The 18,779-nt window shown below is 43.0% G+C and overlaps 1 protein-coding gene across 1 annotated transcript in view; it reads left to right on the top strand.

The window, feature by feature from the left end:
- The window catches only part of MTNR1B (melatonin receptor 1B), a 622,690-nt gene extending 608,458 nt beyond the window's left edge, over window positions 1-14,232 (top strand). The window contains exon 2 of the mRNA XM_069202453.1: window positions 12,926-14,232. Within this exon, the coding sequence (XP_069058554.1) occupies window positions 12,926-13,794 (869 nt within the window). The 3' untranslated portion in view covers window positions 13,795-14,232. The remainder of the gene's footprint in view (window positions 1-12,925) is intronic.
- Window positions 14,233-18,779: the final 4,547 nt, after the last annotated feature.

The following is an 18,779-nucleotide window of genomic DNA, read 5'->3' as shown; positions in this document are numbered from 1 at the left end:
TCTCCTCTTCCTGTCGTCTTCCTCCTCTCTCCGCTCGTTGTTATATTCCTCTCTCTCTCTCCTCACTCCTGGCCCCTCTCTCACTCATCCACCACCCTCATCTCCGTACGTCTCTCATCCTCTCTGGCTCAACGGCTCGGCTCTCACCTCTCCATCCTCTTCGGGGCCTCTGTCATTTCTCAGGGGGTCTTCTCTGGAGCAGGTAAGGCTGGGGGGGTGGGGGTAGCCGTCCGTTGCGCTCCGCTGGTGGTGAGGCTTCTTGTCGCCGATCCCGTCACCCCCGGCAGAAAGGGGAAGGGTGGAGAGGCACTGGGAGGCGCGTCGTCAGCATCGGGCCACCTCCTGTTGTTGTTCCGGGCCGTGATGTTGGTCGGCTCCGTTCTCCCCCTTCGGCAGCTATCGATCAGGAGGGAGGGAGGGGTCAGGCGGCGTCCCGGCCTGTTGCCGGCTCCGGGAGCCGCAGATGAGCCGCTGTCGAGGCGCGGGTAGGGACGAAGGGCGTGCTCTCTCCCACTTCAGGCTTCAGCGAGGGACGTGTCTCTCCGTGTCTCTCCGTGTCGGGGTGATTCCTCACTCGAGGCCGCGGCTCAGAGGCCTGCCGTAGGCCTCAGGCCTGCTCCCCTCGCTCCGTCCGGCGCCTCCGGGGAGGGCGCTCCCACCGTGTCACGGACGTCGGTCATTCACCGTCTCCAACTCCTATGTCGGCCCCCGCTGCGTACGGGGGTCCCGTGGAGCGCCCCCAGCGCCGGCGCCACTGCTGCGTGGCCCGCCACTGTGCGGAGCTCGGCTCTTAGGCGGCCATCATGGATCGCGGCCAGACCACGCCCTTATCTCGTTTTGTTTTATCTGCATCACTAGGGTAATTTTTCTTCCTGTTTTTAGGTTTTGCTTGAGCTGTGCTTGTGAAATCTATTGCATTAAATACATTTTAAAAGGGGACTTACTTCCCGCCTAACTTGTTTTCCTTGCTTTTCATTGGTTCTTGTGCCTGCCACTTACTTTTCCTGTGTTTCTGTTGGCTGTAGCACTATTTCCTGCATTAACCAATGATTGTTCCTTGTGTGTTTCCTCTAATCAGTGTCCTGAGGACCAAGTACTGTGTTCTTCTACTTTGGTTTTGGAACTTCTTTAATTGATTTGCTATTGAGCTTGGGCTGCTGTGCAACACCTTTAAAAAGACATTGAAAACACCAACAGGTCAAACATATTGGCTTTGTCGTGCTTGATTTAACCGTACTTCCATGTTGGGTACGTTGGACACCACAGCTAATGACCACTTCGGGACTGGCTTGGGTGTCCCTAATGCTCCAACCGTTGTCAATTTATACAAAAGCACTGCTGCTCACTCACAGACAATACGCAGAATATGTTCAGCCCTGGGATTGGTCGTTATGTGACCCAAAAAAAAAAAATTACAGACAAATGACATTCATTGCAAATTTTGCCACAGGCGCCAGAAATGAGACTGAGTTCACAGACGGTTCATGTAGGTAGCGTGCAGGTTTCAGTTTCACCCTAGACAAAATGGGTCACAGTCCAGTGTAGCTTGTGTTTTTTTCAAAACATAAAAAACAACCACCACACGATAATTGACATTTCAGGTAGGGATGCAGAGGCTTTTTGCTCGATTTGTGAAATTTGTTAAACTTAATTTTGAGAAAACAAGGGTACCAGGTTCTGAAACCTGCACAAAACAAACAAAATAAATGTGTTCTACTCACTTCTGTCCTTCGTTAGAAATCTAGGGGCAAGACTTCAGATAATGCAATGATTGTGGTTACTTGGCAACTTGGAGATTTCCCTTCCAACAGCATGCTGTACGTCTCCCATGTCATTGTCAGTTATTGTGATGCATTTCGGCAGTGGTTAGTTTTTTTTTTATTGTGACTGTACATAGAAAGAAGTGTGTTTTATTATCACCCTTGTCGAGGTGGGCACTCCTCTTGCCTAATCCTCAACAAATTGGTACTTCAATATATGTTTTACATCATGAAATTAGCTTTATAATCAACGTATAATACACATTACAATGCCCCTAATTCTTCTTTTTGATGTCTACTGAGATGCTGCGTTTAGTAACAGCAATTAATGTAACTTAATTCTATAACCGTTTTCTAAGTTTTGCTCTTTGCACGTGCCAGCATGAAAACGTCATGGGGAAGGGAAGTTTTGGTTGTAAATTTACGGTTCTTTAGACCAGAACTAAGGCGAGATCCTTAATCTGAACAAAGTAAGATTTTTGGCTGCCGCCTTTTCTGTATAGTATACCAGGCAGGTAACCACAATTATCTTGCCAAAACTAGAGCCGTTGGCGTTTTATCCCATTTACTTAAAATTAAGTCACCGGTTTACTCCGTGTTGGTTTATGAATATGCATGCCAGTCGCCGTAACACTAAAAAAATTGTTGTGTCCGGTATACAAAACATGCTCATGAAATAGGCAACAGAAACCCAGTCACTGGAAGTGCAACACTTCACTAAAATGCAGCACCTTGAAGTGGAGTGAGACGGATCCCTTGCGCGGCACTGCTCTTTGGAATGACCCAGCCTGAAAGTCTTTGATCCAATTAGGAAGTCCCCCAAAATCCTGTCCTCCTCTGCATGATGAGAATCTGTCCCTGCCCACGTCTATAAATCTGTACAGCGAACATATCGGAAAACAGAACTACATTCGCACACGTCATACTTTCAGTTTCACTACAATAACACAGGGCGCGCATTCCTGCGTCATTGTCAAAGCGTTTTAAAAATGATGCGTACTTTAAAATAATCTGGGATGTTAATGTAATGCGAACGCCTGACAAGGTTAAACCGAGCAACAATATTGTGTTTATTGTTCTTTACCGGATACACTGGGGGTATACCTCCCTCCAGTATTCTGAAGAGTATTTGTAGTGAGGTTGCGTCATTAATCAACATCAGCTGATAAGGTGACTCAAGTGCTCGAGCTCAGAACCAGATGACCACAACAGCGAACTGGCTTCATCATAACTCCCGGCCATGTGAACAACAACTAGCTAGCTGTCAATGCTTCAGCAAAATGGAAAGCAGACTTATCTGTTACTACCCTACCTACTTACTTCCCACTCACACTGACAGTCCTCCCTTCCATACCCCCATCACTTGCCAACTAATTGGTAAAGGGTCACTAAGGTGAAGGCTGCATGCATTCCAGAACATGCAGGCATTTTCTTTTAAATCTTCAGGACCTGTTCCCACAGGACTTTGCTTAAATATGATTTGCTGAAAACAATTATTTTCCCTGCCCCCTCCCCTCACCTCCCTACCTCTTAACTTATTATTATTCTCTTAGGCAAAACCTAATGCATTTACCAATGCTTGTCTTCCCTTGCGTTCACTATCATCCACATTCTTCCATTCTTTCCTGCATCTTTGGATACATCCACATCTAGTTACCTTCCACCTTTCTCTCTCCTCTCATCTCTGCAAGATTGTGTTCTCTTTTATCAGTCTACCTGCATCTGGACACCCTTTCGTATATATCCCCATTCTCCTTTCTTCTGGCTTCACCTGTTTATAATTACTTTACCATTCATCCTCCTTGCACCTTATCTTTTCCTTTCTCCTTATACATCTCATATTTTCATCTGCTTTCCTCTGTATCTCGTCATACTCCCCTTTACGTTCTACTAAATCACTTTGTCTTCTGTGCCTCTCTTCACCCCTTTGATTCGCTCACCGCTCTCCAGTGTATCCCTGCCTTCTGCTCTTTATTCTTCTCTTCTGTCCTGTTTCTTTATATTTTTCCCAATCTCCCTTGTGTCTCTCCATCCTACTCCTTTCCAAATTCGCTATATCTTGGTTCCTCTTTATTATGTGTTCACTACCCAGTATCTCTCCATTTACCCATTATCTCAAGAAAGATAAAAGACGTAGAGAGAGGTGGGTACACAGAGAAGAACAGAGGCACCAAGAAAGGAAAGGAATGGAGAAACGGGGGGCATAAGTGCAAAAGAGGGACAGAGAGAGAGATAAAAAGAGAGAGAGAGAGAGAGAGAGGGAGCAAGAGGTTCTGAGACTGATAGATAGATAGATAGATAGATAGATAGATAGATAGATAGATAGATAGATAGATAGAACAGCTGAATCAACATTATGAATAGCAATTTCCTAAATGTGATTATTTCTGAATCTCTGAATCGCTATTACAATTTGCTATTATTAATGTATGTAACTGTTTTTTTCACATTAGCGATTCCTATTGGCTAACAAATCAACCTGTCTCATGAATATTAAAGAGGTAAGCCACATATTGCAACTTATTAGGAGTGACAGCCATCACAGGGTTGGTGGCCTGCTGGGGTCAGCAGACCACCATGTCTGCAATTGCTTTTTAATAAAGACATATTTTTTTCTTAAACAATGTGCATTTAAAAGAGAATAAACCATTTAATTTTTTAAAAGATTTTTAAGAGATTGTTGAATTGGCCTGCTCTTAGAAGTATATTTTTTTACATTCACAAAGGAGAAGTTGTGAATGGGTAACTACCACTTTTAAATTGATGGTAAAGTATTAATGTTTTGTGAGCGGTTACAAGACATTAATACATACTATGGCAAATCAATATTTGGAAGAGACGCTCTAAACATGCCCTTTCCAGATACTGAAAAACAGGAGCACATTTTGATTCTGTGACAAGTTACCAAATTGCAGTTTGCCTTTTGCACATTAAACTGCATTTTTTGTGGTTGCAAGCAGCCCGATTCTGCAAATGAAGCTAACCTCAAAAAACCTTTGTACATCTGGCCCACTGATAGGAATGGAGAGATGCAAATAGGTTTAGATAGATAAGTCTAGTGTAGATAAGTAGGTATACACAGATAGAGATAGGTAGAATGATAGCTGCAGAGAGAAATTTATAGTTTAGATAAATAGAAGAGTTGAGAGACTGAGATAGACTGAAAGATTTAAAGTGTACATGTGAACTGAGAAGCTTCACTGCATCCCTGTGAATCCATGTCACTCCAGTTCTCTATGCTCCCCTCTGCCCAACCAGGAATAGACACTGAGCTCTCAGGCCCCAGACACGCACATGAAAAACAAATCAGTTGCGAGGACCATATAGGTAGCATGCAAACATTGCGGGGCATGCCGAGCCCCTAACCCTCTTGGCCTTGCGCCACTGCACCACTTGCACCACTAGCAGCTACTCTCCTGGACAATACCAACCTTATGAATTCCCTTCATATTCCACAATCATCCCTAAATCTCACAGGAACTCGGTGGGAGCAGTGGTAGGTACAGGGCGAGATGAGATTACCATCACCAAAGTTGTTAGTAGACCTACCTATACTACTCTTAATAATTCACCTTTTGTAAAGTCTACATTGAGGCAGTGACGTTAGGCAGTGAGAATTTAGTTACTTAAGGGTTCTGGGTTGAAAATAAAAGGGAGTGGGATACCGCATACTGAGTCGGGGTGTGAATGACCGGTGATGTAATTTGCCTCCTCCGAAAGACTTGTCTCTAATAAAATAATATTATTAGTATATTCATTGCTAATGGTTGCATTTGCAATCAGTAGAATGGTGGCTTCAGTAGATCACACTGTCCTCATTACTGTGATCAACCTAAATAATTTCCAAAAATGGACTAGGTGCTATCTCTTGGAACGTACATGAGGTAATGAATATGTTATTCAGATATATCCAAATGTTTAATCCTAACCTGATCACCTTCCTTTTCATGCCCTCTCTTTAACCCCTTCGCTGCCAGGCCTTTACCCCCTCAGGTGCCAAGCCTTTTTTTGGCTATTTGGGGCAGTTTGCGCTTAGGACCTCATAACTTTTTGTTCACATAAGCTACCCACGCCAAATTTGTGTCCTTTTTTTCCAACATCCTAGGGATTCTAGACGTACCCAGACTTTGTGGGTTCCCCAGAAGGAGGCCAAGAAATTTGCCAAAATACAGTGAAAATTTCGTTTTTTTCAAAAAAATGGGAAAAAGGGTCTGAAGAAGAAGGCTTGTGTTTTTTTTCCCTGAAAATGGCATCAACAAAGGGTTTGCGGGGCTAAAATCACCAGTTCCTAGCTTTCAGGAACAGGCAGACTTGAATCAGAAAACCCAATTTTTCAACACAATTTTGGCATTTTACTGGGACATACCCCATTTTTACGATTTTTTGTGCTTTCAGCCTCCTTCCAGTCAGTGACTGAAATGGGCATGAAACCAATGCTGTATCCCAGAAACCGCAACATTTCTGAAAAGTAGATAAAATTCTGAATTCAGCAAGGGGTAATTTGTGTACATCCTACAAGGGTTTCCTACAGAAAATAACAACTGAAAAAACAAAATATTGAAATTGAGGTGAAAAAATCTGCAATTTTTCTCTACGTTTTACTCTGTAACTTTTTCCTGCAATGTCAGATGTTTGAAAGCAATATACCGTTATGTCTGCTGGACTCTTCTGGTTGCGGGGATATATAGGGCTTGTAGGTTCATCAAGAACCCTAGGTACTCAGAGCCAATAAATGAGCTGCACCCTGCTGTGCTTTTTCATTCTATTCTGGGTATACAGCAATTCATTTGCTGAAATATAAAGAGTGAAAAATAGCTATCAAGAAAACCTTTGTATTTCCAAAAAGGGCACAAGATAAGGTGTTGAGGAGCAGTGGTTATTTGCACATCTCTGAATTCCGGGGTGACCATACTAGCATGTGATTTACAGGGCATTTCTCAAATAGATGTCTTTTTTACACACTCTCTTATATTTGGAAGGAAAAAATGTAGAGAAAGACAAGAGGCAATAACACTTGTTTTGCTAATCTATGTTCCCCCACGTCTCCCGATAAAAATGATACCTCACTTGTGTGGGTAGGCCTAGCGCCCGCGACAGGAAACGCCCCAAAACGCAACGTGGACACATCACATTTTTTAAAGAAAACAGAGGTGTTTTTTGCAAAGTGCCTACCTGTAGATTTTGGCCTCTAGCTCAGCCGGCACCTAGGGAAACCTACCAAACCTGTGCATTTTTGAAAACTAGAGACCTAGGGGAATCCAAGACGGGGTGACTTGTGGGGCTCTGACCAGGTTCTGTTACCCAGAATCCTTTGCAAACCTCAAAATTTGGCTAAAAAAACACATTTTCCTCACATTTTGGTAACAGAAAGTTCTGGAATCAGAGAGGAGCCACAAATTTCCTTCCACCCAGCGTTCCCCCAAGTCTCCCAATAAAAATGATACCTCACTTGTGTGGGTAGGCCTAGCGCCCGCGACAGGAAATGCCCCAAAACGCAACGTGGACACATCACATTTTTTTAAAGAAAACAGAGGTGTTTTTTGCAAAGTGCCTACCTGTAGATTTTGGCCTCTAGCTCAGCCGGCACCTAGGGAAACCTACCAAACCTGTGCATTTTTTAAAACTAGAGACCTAGGGGAATCCAAGACGGGGTGACTTGTGGGGCTCTGACCAGGTTCTGTTACCCAGAATCCTTTGCAAACCTCAAAATTTGGCTAAAAAACCACATTTTCCTCACATTTTGGTAACAGAAAGTTCTGGAATCAGAGAGGAGCCACAAATTTCCTTCCACCCAGCGTTCCCCCAAGTCTCCCAATAAAAATGATACCTCACTTGTGTGGGTAGGCCTAGCGCCCGCGACAGGAAATGCCCCAAAACGCAACGTGGACACATCACATTTTTTTAAAGAAAACAGAGGTGTTTTTTGCAAAGTGCCTACCTGTAGATTTTGGCCTCTAGCTCAGCCGGCACCTAGGGAAACCTACCAAACCTGTGCATTTTTGAAAACTAGAGACCTAGGGGAATCCAAGACGGGGTGACTTGTGGGGCTCTGACCAGGTTCTGTTACCCAGAATCCTTTGCAAACCTCAAAATTTGGCTAAAAAAACAAATTTTCCTCACATTTTGGTAACAGAAAGTTCTGGAATCAGAGAGGAGCCACAAATTTCCTTCCACCCAGCGTTCCCCCAAGTCTCCCAATAAAAATGATACCTCACTTGTGTGGGTAGGCCTAGCGCCCGCGACAGGAAATGCCCCAAAACGCAACGTGGACACATCACATTTTTTGTAAGAAAACAGAGGTGTTTTTTGCAAAGTGCCTACCTGTAGATTTTGGCCTCTAGCTCAGCCGGCACCTAGGGAAACCTACCAAACCTGTGCATTTTTGAAAACTAAAGACCTAGGGGAATCCAAGATGGGGTGACTTGTGGGGCTCTGACCAGGTTCTGTTACCCAGAATCCTTTGCAAACCTCAAAATTTGGCTAAAAAAACACGTTTTCCTCACATTTTGGTGACAGAAAGTTCTGGAATCAGAGAGGAGCCACACATTTCCTTCCACACAGCGTTCCCCCAAGTCTCCCGATAAAAATGATACCTCACTTGTGTGGGTAGGCTTAGCGCCCGCGACAGGAAATGGGCCAAAACACAACGTGGACACATCACATTTTTTCATAGAAAACAGTGCCTACCTGTGGATTTTGGCCTCTAGCTCAGCCGGCACCTGGGGAAACCTAGCAAACCAGTGCATTTTAGAAAACTAGAAACCCAAGGGAATCCAAGATGGGGTGACTTGTGGGGCTCTGACCAGGTTCTGTTACCCAGAATCCTTTGCAAACCTCAAAATTTGGCTAAAAAAACATGTTTTCCTCACATTTTGGTGACAGAAAGTTCTGGAATCTGAGAGGAGCCACAAATTTCCTTCCAACCAGCGTTCCCCCAAGTCTCCCGATAAAATGATACTGCACTTGTGTGGGTAGGCTTAGCGCCCGCGACAGGAAATGGCCCAAAACACAACGTGGACACATCACATTTTTTCATAGAAAACAGTGCCTACCTGTGGATTTTGGCCTCTAGCTCAATGGCCTAAAATAAATTTGTCCCCCACCCCTCCAACCCCCCCCGGGAGCGACCCTTGCCTACGGGGTCGCTCCTCCTGCGTGACATTGGCATCAAAAAAAAAATCCCCGGTGCCTAGTGGTTTCTGCCCCCCTTGGTGGCAGGTTGACCTAAAATCGGCCAATCTGCCCCCAAGGGGGGCTGAAATGGTCTAAATACAATTTGCCCCCCAGGGGAGCGACCCTTGCCTAATGAGTCGCTCCCCATCTAAAAAAAAAACCACAAAAAAAAAATTTGTCCTGGCGCCTAGAGGTTTCTGCCCCCCCCCGGGGGCAGATCGGCCTAATAACAATAGGCCGATCCGCCCCCAGGGGGGGCAGAAATGGCCTAAAATAAATTTGACCCCCCACACACCCCGGGGAGCGACCCTTGCCTACAAGGTCGCGCCCCTTGCGTGACAGCGCAAAAAAAAGATCCCTGGTGCCTAGTGGTTTCTGCCCCCCTTGGGGGCAGATTGACCTATAATCGGCCGATCTGCTCCCAACGCGGGCAGAAATGGTCTAAATACAATTTGCCCCTCCAGGGGAGCGACCCTTGCCGAATGGGTCGCTCCCCATCTCTAAAAAAACAAACAAACAAAAAAAAAAACACAACAAAAAAAAATTGCCCTGGCGCCTAGAGGTTTCTGCCCCCAGGAGGGGCAGAAATGGCCTAAAATAAATTTGCCCGCCCAAACCCCCCCGGGGAGCGACCCTTGCCTACAAGGTCGCTCCCCTTGCGTGACAGCGCAAAAAAAAGATCCCTGGTGCCTAGTGGTTTCTGCCCCCCTTGGGGCAGATTGACCTATAATTGGCCGATCTGCCCCCAAAGCGGGCAGAAATGGCCTAAATACAATTTGCCCCTCCAGGGGAGCGACCCTTGCCTAAGGGAACGCTCCCCATCTGTAAAACCACAACAACAACAAAAAATCCCCGGTGCCTAGTGGCTTCTGCCCCCCTTGGGGGCAGATCGGCCTAATTACAATAGGCTGATCTGCCCCCATGGGGGGCAGAAATGGCCTAAAATAAATTTGCCCCCCAGGGGAACGACCCTTGCCTAAGGGGTCGCTCCCCTTACGTGAAAAAAAAAAAAAAAAACTCCCTGGTGTCTAGTGGTTTCTACCCCCCTTGGGGGCAGATTGGCCTCATAAAAATAGGCCAATCTGCCCCCAAGGGGGGCAGAAATGGCCTAAATATAATTTGCCTCCTATGGGAGCGACCCTTGCCTAAGGGGTCGCTCCCCACACCTAAAACACAAAAGAAAAAAAAAAAGTATCCCTGGTGTCTAGAGGTTTCTGCCCCCCCGGGGGCAGATCGGCCTATTATGCCGATCTGCACCCAGGGGGGGCAGAAAAGGCCTTAAAAAAAAAATGCCCCCTGGGAGCGACCCTTGCCCAAGGGGTCGCTCCCTTTTTGTCACTTTCCAAAACAAAAAAACATCCCTGGTGTCTAGTGGGGTTTCAAAAGCCGGATTGCAAGCAATCCGGCTTTTGAAACCCTGGGAGAGACTTCAAAGGGAAGGAAATACATTTCCTTCCCTTTGAAGCCTCTCCTTGCCTCCCCCACGTGATCGAAAGAGAAATGCTGATGGGGGAGGTTGTGTGATTGTCAGCGCGCGCTCGCGCGCTGACGTCACAGGGGGGGTGGGGAGGGGTCGAGGGTTGAAGGGGAAGGGGTTAAGCTGCTGTGTTTTTTTCACCTCGCTTTTCCATAAGACAAAGGCCTGAATAAAGCTGTCTCGGTTTGTGACATGGCTCACCTTTCACTCGGTCCACTTAGAGCAGCCTGGCACAGTTAGTTGGATTATATGGAGAAAAATCATGCTATCAACAGCACAGGTGCAGTTTGTGTCTGCACTAAGGAGAGCTCATTAATGAAAGACATAGCTGTGGTTTGAAACCCTTGCTCTGTCTTTCACTGGAGGTGGACCGACATCAATTTAAAAAAGAGAACAGGGATTATCTGGCAAACTGGTGCAATGTGTTAATTCAGCCACCCACTGCAGCATTTCTTGTGAATCCCAGGGACCCCAACAACCCTCTCCCAAGAAGCACCACCAAGTGGCACACTGACTGTGTCCCACCTTCTGTGTTGCTCACAATCACTGAGTCTCTTGACTACTTCTTTGTCATTGCACGGAGTATAGTGCTCCTAGAACACTGCCTCATCCCTGTAAAGTGACATTTGGTATTTACTTTCTTTACAAAGGTTACACCTGTAACAATTTTACTTAGTCACGTGTGGCCACAATCTCACTATTGAGATCTCACCCCAACACAAGTTAATTCTGCCTTACTGTCTCTAGTTATGACCAATGAAAGGTCATATTGCAAGCCAGTGATGACAGTCTATTGTCATTTGACAGAATGTTCGTCTCTCAATGAAATACCAAAACATGGTCCCTCCTCACCTTGCACTCCCAACCTCAGGTCATTCCTGCTTCTCTTCCCTGCCATACACTTGCTCTCACCTCAGCTTCACTTTGATACCCCACACAAGCAAACCAAATAACCAAGTAGTCTTGCTCTCACATCAATACCATCATAGCTTCCATCTGTCACTCTTAACATTCATTTAGAGCTTCCGCAAAACCAAATACCACCTCAGTCTCTGACTATATACCAGCCTGACACACTCTCCAACTTACCCCACTGTCTTTTAAGAGATAATAAGGCTGAAGTAGAGGTTGATGGGCAGAATGCACTCTGTCTGAATCTTGGAGGACATTTCCTCCGCCATCCCGGCGGTACACCTTCCTTCAGATTTAGAGATGACAACCAGCCCAGTGGTCATCTCTATACCTTTAAAGGAATCAATGTCAAAGTAGTTCCCTTCAAGCAGCAAAAAGTTTAGTGGACAGACAGCTTTGGTTTTAATGGCCATTCATCAACTTTTTCTGTTTTTTAAAAACATATTCCAAGAGCGTGAGTTTGTTTCTGAAAAACAAAAAACGAATAACACCCACATACTGGGAGTTTTTTCAGGTTGGAAGTTCCCTATACGTTTGCAGGGTGCCTTCAGAGCTAAGAGATTGTTAACTTGGACAATGGACATCTTGAAAGTGAGAATATAAAGCAAGATTTTTCAGATGATAAAACAGGACAAGTGCTTTCTGAAATGAGAGGTAATGCTTCAGATATCAAAGAAGAGTGTGATCTAGACAAGAGTGTCAATTTCTTTCCACCTTATTACAAGATAGTATAACTGTGGCAAATAAGCATCACAGTGTAATTAAATAATGCCCTTTGTGATGTCTTGTTTTCTAGCCTGTTTCGGTCACCTACTCCATATTTTCCACCTTTCCCCTTATTGTACAAAATATTATTAACTTCTTGAAGCCTTCATTTTATTACAACTTATAATTTATTGTGTGGTATTTAAAGCAGTAGATAATGTTTGTATTTATTTCCCACGTTCATTTGAAAGACCTATAGAAAGGGTACATCATAAGATCAAAGAGGATAGCTGTTTCACATTTTATTTTCACGACCTAGATAATTTTTACTTTATTTTTTACTTCTGTGGTGTTATGAAGAGTTAATAATGTGGATGTCCTTAAAGAGGAAATCAAAAGGAAAACGTGCTGCTAAGGATTTAGTGAGTTCAGCATGACTCTCATCCCTAGCATACTGGGTTCCTGATAAATTTTGACAATCGAGCCACTTTGCCATATATGTGCATACATCATAGTTTCACATGTGCTGTTAAAAAAGCTGCATACACTACTAATGTGTACAATAATGCCATAAATAAACCAACAACGCAAATCTGGATGGTTATATCAAACTGAGGACACTGCAGGAGTCTCAGTTGAAAGCTTTATTTAAAGTCAAAATGTATTTTGAGCAGATGTAATCAATGAGCCAGTCATGCCCTACAGTGGGTGGAAAGGTACAGCCAGATTGATGTGATGTGCGCTGTGATCTATTGTGTCTATTAATGCATTAAGTTCATATTGATTTTTAAAAGTTTAATGTTTACCAGTATCTGTACTATGTTTCACCAAAAGTGAACACTACCGTTTTAGTGCTGATAAAAGCAATCTCTGATATGTTCTATGTTGCCTCCTTTAGGTAATGCGTTTGTGGTGAGCCTGGCGTTTGCAGACCTGGTTGTGGCCTTATACCCATACCCGCTGGTGCTAATAGCCATCTTCAACAATGGATGGGCCATGGGTAAAATGCATTGCACAGTGAGTGGATTTGTTATGGGGCTGAGCGTTATTGGATCGATCTTCAACATCACCGGGATTGCCATCAACAGATATTGCTATATTTGCCACAGCTTTGTCTACGACAAATTATATAGTACTCGGAACACAATGCTCTATGTCTGCCTAATTTGGACCTTCACTGTGGTGGCTATTGTCCCAAATTTCTTTCTTGGTTCCTTGGAGTACGATTCCCGGATATATTCATGCACATTTGTTCAGACGGCCAGCTCCTCTTACACCATAGTGGTAGTTGTCATCCATTTCATTGTTCCTATCTCTGTTGTGTCCTTCTGTTACCTACGGATCTGGATCCTAGTCATTCAAGTACGAAAGAAAGTGAAATCGGAGACAAAGCCCAGAATGAAGCAAAGCGACTTCAGGAACTTTCTCACAATGTTTGTGGTTTTTGTCATTTTTGCTTTCTGCTGGGCCCCACTGAACCTGATTGGACTGGCAGTGGCAATCAAGCCCTCAGAAATTGCTCCTAAAATTCCGGAGTGGTTGTTTGTTGTCAGCTACTTCATGGCTTACACTAACAGTTGCCTTAATGCAATAATTTATGGTCTGCTAAATCAGAATTTTCGGAAAGAGTACAAGCGGATTCTTATGTCCCTCTGGTCGCCCAGACTATTCTTTCAAGAAACATCGAGAGGCGGAACCGAGGGACCAAAGAGCAAGCCGTCTCCTGCTTTCAATAACAATAACCAAATGAAAACAGATACCTTATAAAATATCATGGAACATACAAAACCATGTCAGCCGATATGAGCTACCATGTTAGTGCTAACCACAAACACTTATTTTACGTTGAACTAACAGATGCTGCATTAAAATAAATCTTTGTTAAAAGAACACTGTGCTTTTGTTAATCTTCAAGTGCACTCTTTCAAGTTTTTTAACAATAAACATGAGGATATTTTATCTTGTAACTGTTACTAACAACTTTTCTGTTACTAACAACTTTTACGAGACATACAGTAAGTATTTGGTTAAAAGATGACAGATAAGACAAGTGCAATGTATTACAATGTATGCTGTATTTCTCATTAGATAATTCATTTTGAATACATACATGCACTTTTAGGAAAGAATAATACAAATGTACACATATTTTTCTTCGAGAAATTTACTCTGTAAAAGTTTGCAATAAAATCATACTTAACATGCTTTCTATTTGGTATTCACCTTTTCAGAAATTTATTGAATCTGCAATATTTTAATTGCAAATGTAAACTGTTTATTTTTTAGGGCATGATATGTGTTTTCCACAATGTAAACAGTATAGCAGCATGTAGTTTATCACGCTAATTTCAGTCAAATAGGAGTTATGTTACACAGTCAATTTAGTTGTAGACGTGGGATGTTATCTACACAGATCAGTGATACTCAAAACAGCTGGGGGTCACATGCAGCCTTCCTGACCTTCACATGAGGTCCCCAGCAGAACAACTGCACTGGGCTGCTGTTTACTTGACCGAGCAATATTCATAAACATATCACATAAATTGTAAACATTTATTTAAACTAACTGAAGTAGAAGAGAAAAAGCAAATAAGGTGTCCTGCACCACTTAACTTTAGGAACACATTAATTTTTAAAGACATTTTACAACAAGCATTGAAACATAAGAAAGTCTCTTCAAAATTCAAAAAAGTATATTTCATTAACATGCAGATGTGTTTCACTGTAGTACATCACATTATATCTGTACATTTAAAACAAATAGTTTAAAACAAATGAACATAGAAACTTTCATTCCTCTGCCCACTTGGACAGCAATGGCAATAGTGAAATAAGAGAGGTCAGTTGTCACACAGAACCTTCTAGGTGGCCTGGGTTGGAATTCATGGACAGCATTATAGTTTATCAAATCAAACATACAAGAAGGTTTTATACAGCGCATATCTTGAACCCATGTATTCCAAGGTGCTCAAATATGTCATGAAGAACACAAAGGAGGCAAAGTGAAATTAGACCATTGTCTAGGATGCCACAATTTGGTCAAGTAGAGAAGCCAGGATTGATCCCAGGTTTTCTCCTTTCACATTGTACAATTCTATTTTATTCAAACTTAATAGTGAAGTTACTTCCTTTTTACACTGGAATCTCCCAAGATAGCAATAGCGCCCACCTTAACCACCCCCCCCCCCTCACAAAGCCCTACTATCACCATGCTAGCATCAGTGCTGCTCTTGGGCACACCACAGGCCACACTTTGCAGCCTATGGCAAAATGTTTGCGAGTACCAATGGCATTGATATTAAACAAAATTGCCTGAAATGTTTTAAAAAGAACGTTTGAAGGCAGTCAAAGCAATTTTGGAGTGGGAGGTGTGTCACTTAAGTAAAGAGTACATCTGAAGGCAATCTAATGTCAGAATGTTAAAAACAAGCAGCAAATGGGCCACGTCCTTTGCGCCTCTAGCTTTTATTTCTATATATAATCAACATATGTCCTCCTTACTTTTGCGGTCATCCATACTGAAATGTCATATAACCACTTTGAGGAAAGTGACAGCCACTCTCAATTGAAACCTGTATGTGTTTTACTCACTGTGTATATGATGTCATTTGAAACTCCTTGATGGAAAAGAAGACTATTGTCGATATCTTCCCTGATATAAATCTATATTTTCTACATGGCAAGAACACAGATTCAGAATCAAAAATGCACTTGAAAATCCAATTTCTAGTGTTAAAACAGTGAAAGATGAAATTGATATTTGTGATTGAGCCAAAAGATAAAAACCTTCTGACCTTTCTTGTTTAGTTAAGACAAAGACAGATTCGTCATGTGTACAACAAAAGGGCAGAGCGTCTTAAAGGAAAGCACATTTTTAAAACCCATATAGGAAACAGAACAAAAGTGGCCTGCAAGAAAGATAAAATCGCATCAAAACAGTTCTAGTGTGAACATGTATACAAAGCTGCAACTAAATCAATATATTTACAAAAAGTCATTTAACGAAAGTGAGAAAGGTTAACTACTCAAAGGGTGAATTCACAAACACAAATGCACCGTACATAATTTTCAGACATTATACCATCCATTGCCAATATTTAATAAAAATAGCAAAGTGGGTGTTGCTGATAATAAATGTTAGCGTCCTGTACCAAGTTAGGGACTGGGAACAAAAATGTTCAAACTAGCTCCACTCATTTCCTTGTGTGTGTGTGTGTCTTTCTCTCTTTCTCTCTCTCGCCTAAAGCACCAGAAGTGTCTGCTTTAATTACATAGGGGAGCTGGAAAAGTGGCAGAAGAGTCAGCAGCATCCACCTGCCTTCAAAAACCAGCCTCCAGTGGTTCCAACCCACCTGGAAAATGCCCAGCGAAACAAACAAGCAGTCCAGCTCCACCTGTGTGTAGCTTAAATTGCAGGATGAGCAAGTAGCATGTTTTACACCTTGGAATCCGAATGACATTATAGATAAACTTAGCTCTGCTATCTTTGATGTTACTGTGAACTATCTGAGAACAAACATTTCCCTTGCTAACAATTACCCTCCCCAAATACATGCTCAAACAATGATAATCAATTTTGGTAAACAAAAAGTACATAAACTAACACATGAAGCATAGTATTAGACTCAACATTTATGTAGGAGCCCCATACAAAACTTTATAAAGCTTTTCCACTATTCAGAGTGAAACTAAAGGAATAAATATCCACATGTGCATACGGAAGGGCAGCGCTTTAGACTAGTAGGAAGCCTAGATAGTAGCAGTTGCGTTGAGCAAAAAATGAAGTCACGAAGAAGAATTAAGAGTTGAAACAAGGTGACCAAAGTATAAATTGAGAAGAAAAAGGGATGGGCCACAAAACAATGTCTGTATTCTTTCCTTTACATTTGTGGTATTTGTATTGATCATTACAGGTGATGGATGTACAACAGGTTTCAAACCAAAGGATCAAGGAAATAGAGAGGATCACGTCTAAATGATCATAAAGGGCACATGAGTAGCAAAGAAGGTAGACTCAAAGTCATACTGTGAAATATAAGAAATCCGGGCATCAATTACAACATGTCGCAGGTGAGGGGATGAGCTGGTTAATTTGAAATTGTATTAATCTTTGGGGACTTTATACACATGCATACTTTATTAATGCTCACACTTACCCATAAACAAACATTCTCACACCCATCCATTCAAAAGCATATACACATGTACAAATTCACACTCAACAATTCGCTGGCAGACACATGGGCACAAACACACACACACATCCATTCCCAAGCACACACACACACATATAATCACACCAATCCATTCCCAAGCACATACAAACACAAACGACATCCACCGATTTACAGGTCACACATTCCCAACCATTCAATGGACTACTGACCTGGAGGAGCTGGCGTCTTCAGAGCATCAGGAACTAGAAGATGCTGCTGTCTCCTCTCATTGGCTAACCTTGTTAAGTGTCAGTCAATGAGAAGGAGACCTTTTCTCAGTTTCATATTTTGCAATGGGGTCAGTGAGACTTACTTATCCCACCCCAACCTGTGTCAAGTTGGGAGAGGGTGGTGTGACGCTTCACTGATTGACAGTCAGCCCTGTCAACCTTAGAACTTAAGCTTAAGCTTAGAACTTCCAGGGCTTACTTTTTCAGCAAGGCTTCTCCCTCATCAATCGAGGGAGGACCCTCACGGGGTTTTGACAAGCTGATGATGCCATTTCCTTCAGGGCTTTGAGATCTTCAACCCAGCAAGCCCTGGGCTTCTGGCACCTGCACATTAGCTCTTGTAATCTGCCTCCATGCATACATTTGACAAGATGAGCATCGACGAGGCTGAGCTTCCCCAGTCTGATAATTTCTCTTCATGCAAAGGAAAAATGGTGGGTGGAGGCCTGATGCCCACATTAGTATAGTTAATTCACTAATAAATCCCTAGTAAAGTGATACCACACATACTCAGGTCCTGTAAACTAAATGCTACTAGTGGGCCTGCAAAACTGATTGTACCCCCCACTTTATTAGCTCTTTAACCATATCTCAGGCTTGCCACTGCAGAGCCTATGGGTGAAGTTCTACATTGCCATGTTGACCTGGCAAAATTACCCTTTTGCCAGGCCCTAACCTTCCCTTTTTATACATATAAGTCACCCTTTAGGAAGGCTCTGGACAACCCAGAGGGCAGGATGTAATATATTTAAAAGGCAGAACATGTACTTTTAAGTTTCATTTGATCTAGTAGTGAAAGTCGTTTTTCACTACAGCAAGGCCTATCTCCCCCGTATGATTACATTGGGATTACATTACATATTATAAGTGTAATGCACAATCTATAAGAGATACACTTTTCGAATTTGGTGTCTCTCGAATCACAATTTAAAATCACAAATTTTGGTGAAGTCAGATTTTAAATTGCAGTTCTAAAAATGCCACTTTAAGAAAGTTGGAATGCCCTGGCTTTAACCATTTGGTGCCTGATCCTGTCTCTCATCACTTGTCAAGAGTGAGTGACAGCCAGACTTTGTGTATTTCCTCTGGACAGCCACACACAATGAAAGCTTAGGTGTGACTTGATGGGCCACCCTGGGAGAATGGGAAAAAGAGCTGGGCACAGCCTCACTTACATATGAATAGGTTGTTGCTTGTCCCCACAGAAAGAGCTGCATGACCCCCTGTAATGAGTCTGGAGCCACAGCAGGAAGGGCAGGACCTCTGTGAACTGCAAAAGCCTGTCTTTGAAGTCTCCCCCCACTTA

The sequence above is a fragment of the Pleurodeles waltl genome, chromosome 8, assembly GCF_031143425.1.
Source record: "Pleurodeles waltl isolate 20211129_DDA chromosome 8, aPleWal1.hap1.20221129, whole genome shotgun sequence".
Classification (NCBI taxonomy): Eukaryota; Metazoa; Chordata; class Amphibia; order Caudata; family Salamandridae; genus Pleurodeles; species Pleurodeles waltl.
This window is presented reverse-complemented; position numbering and strand designations above follow the sequence as displayed.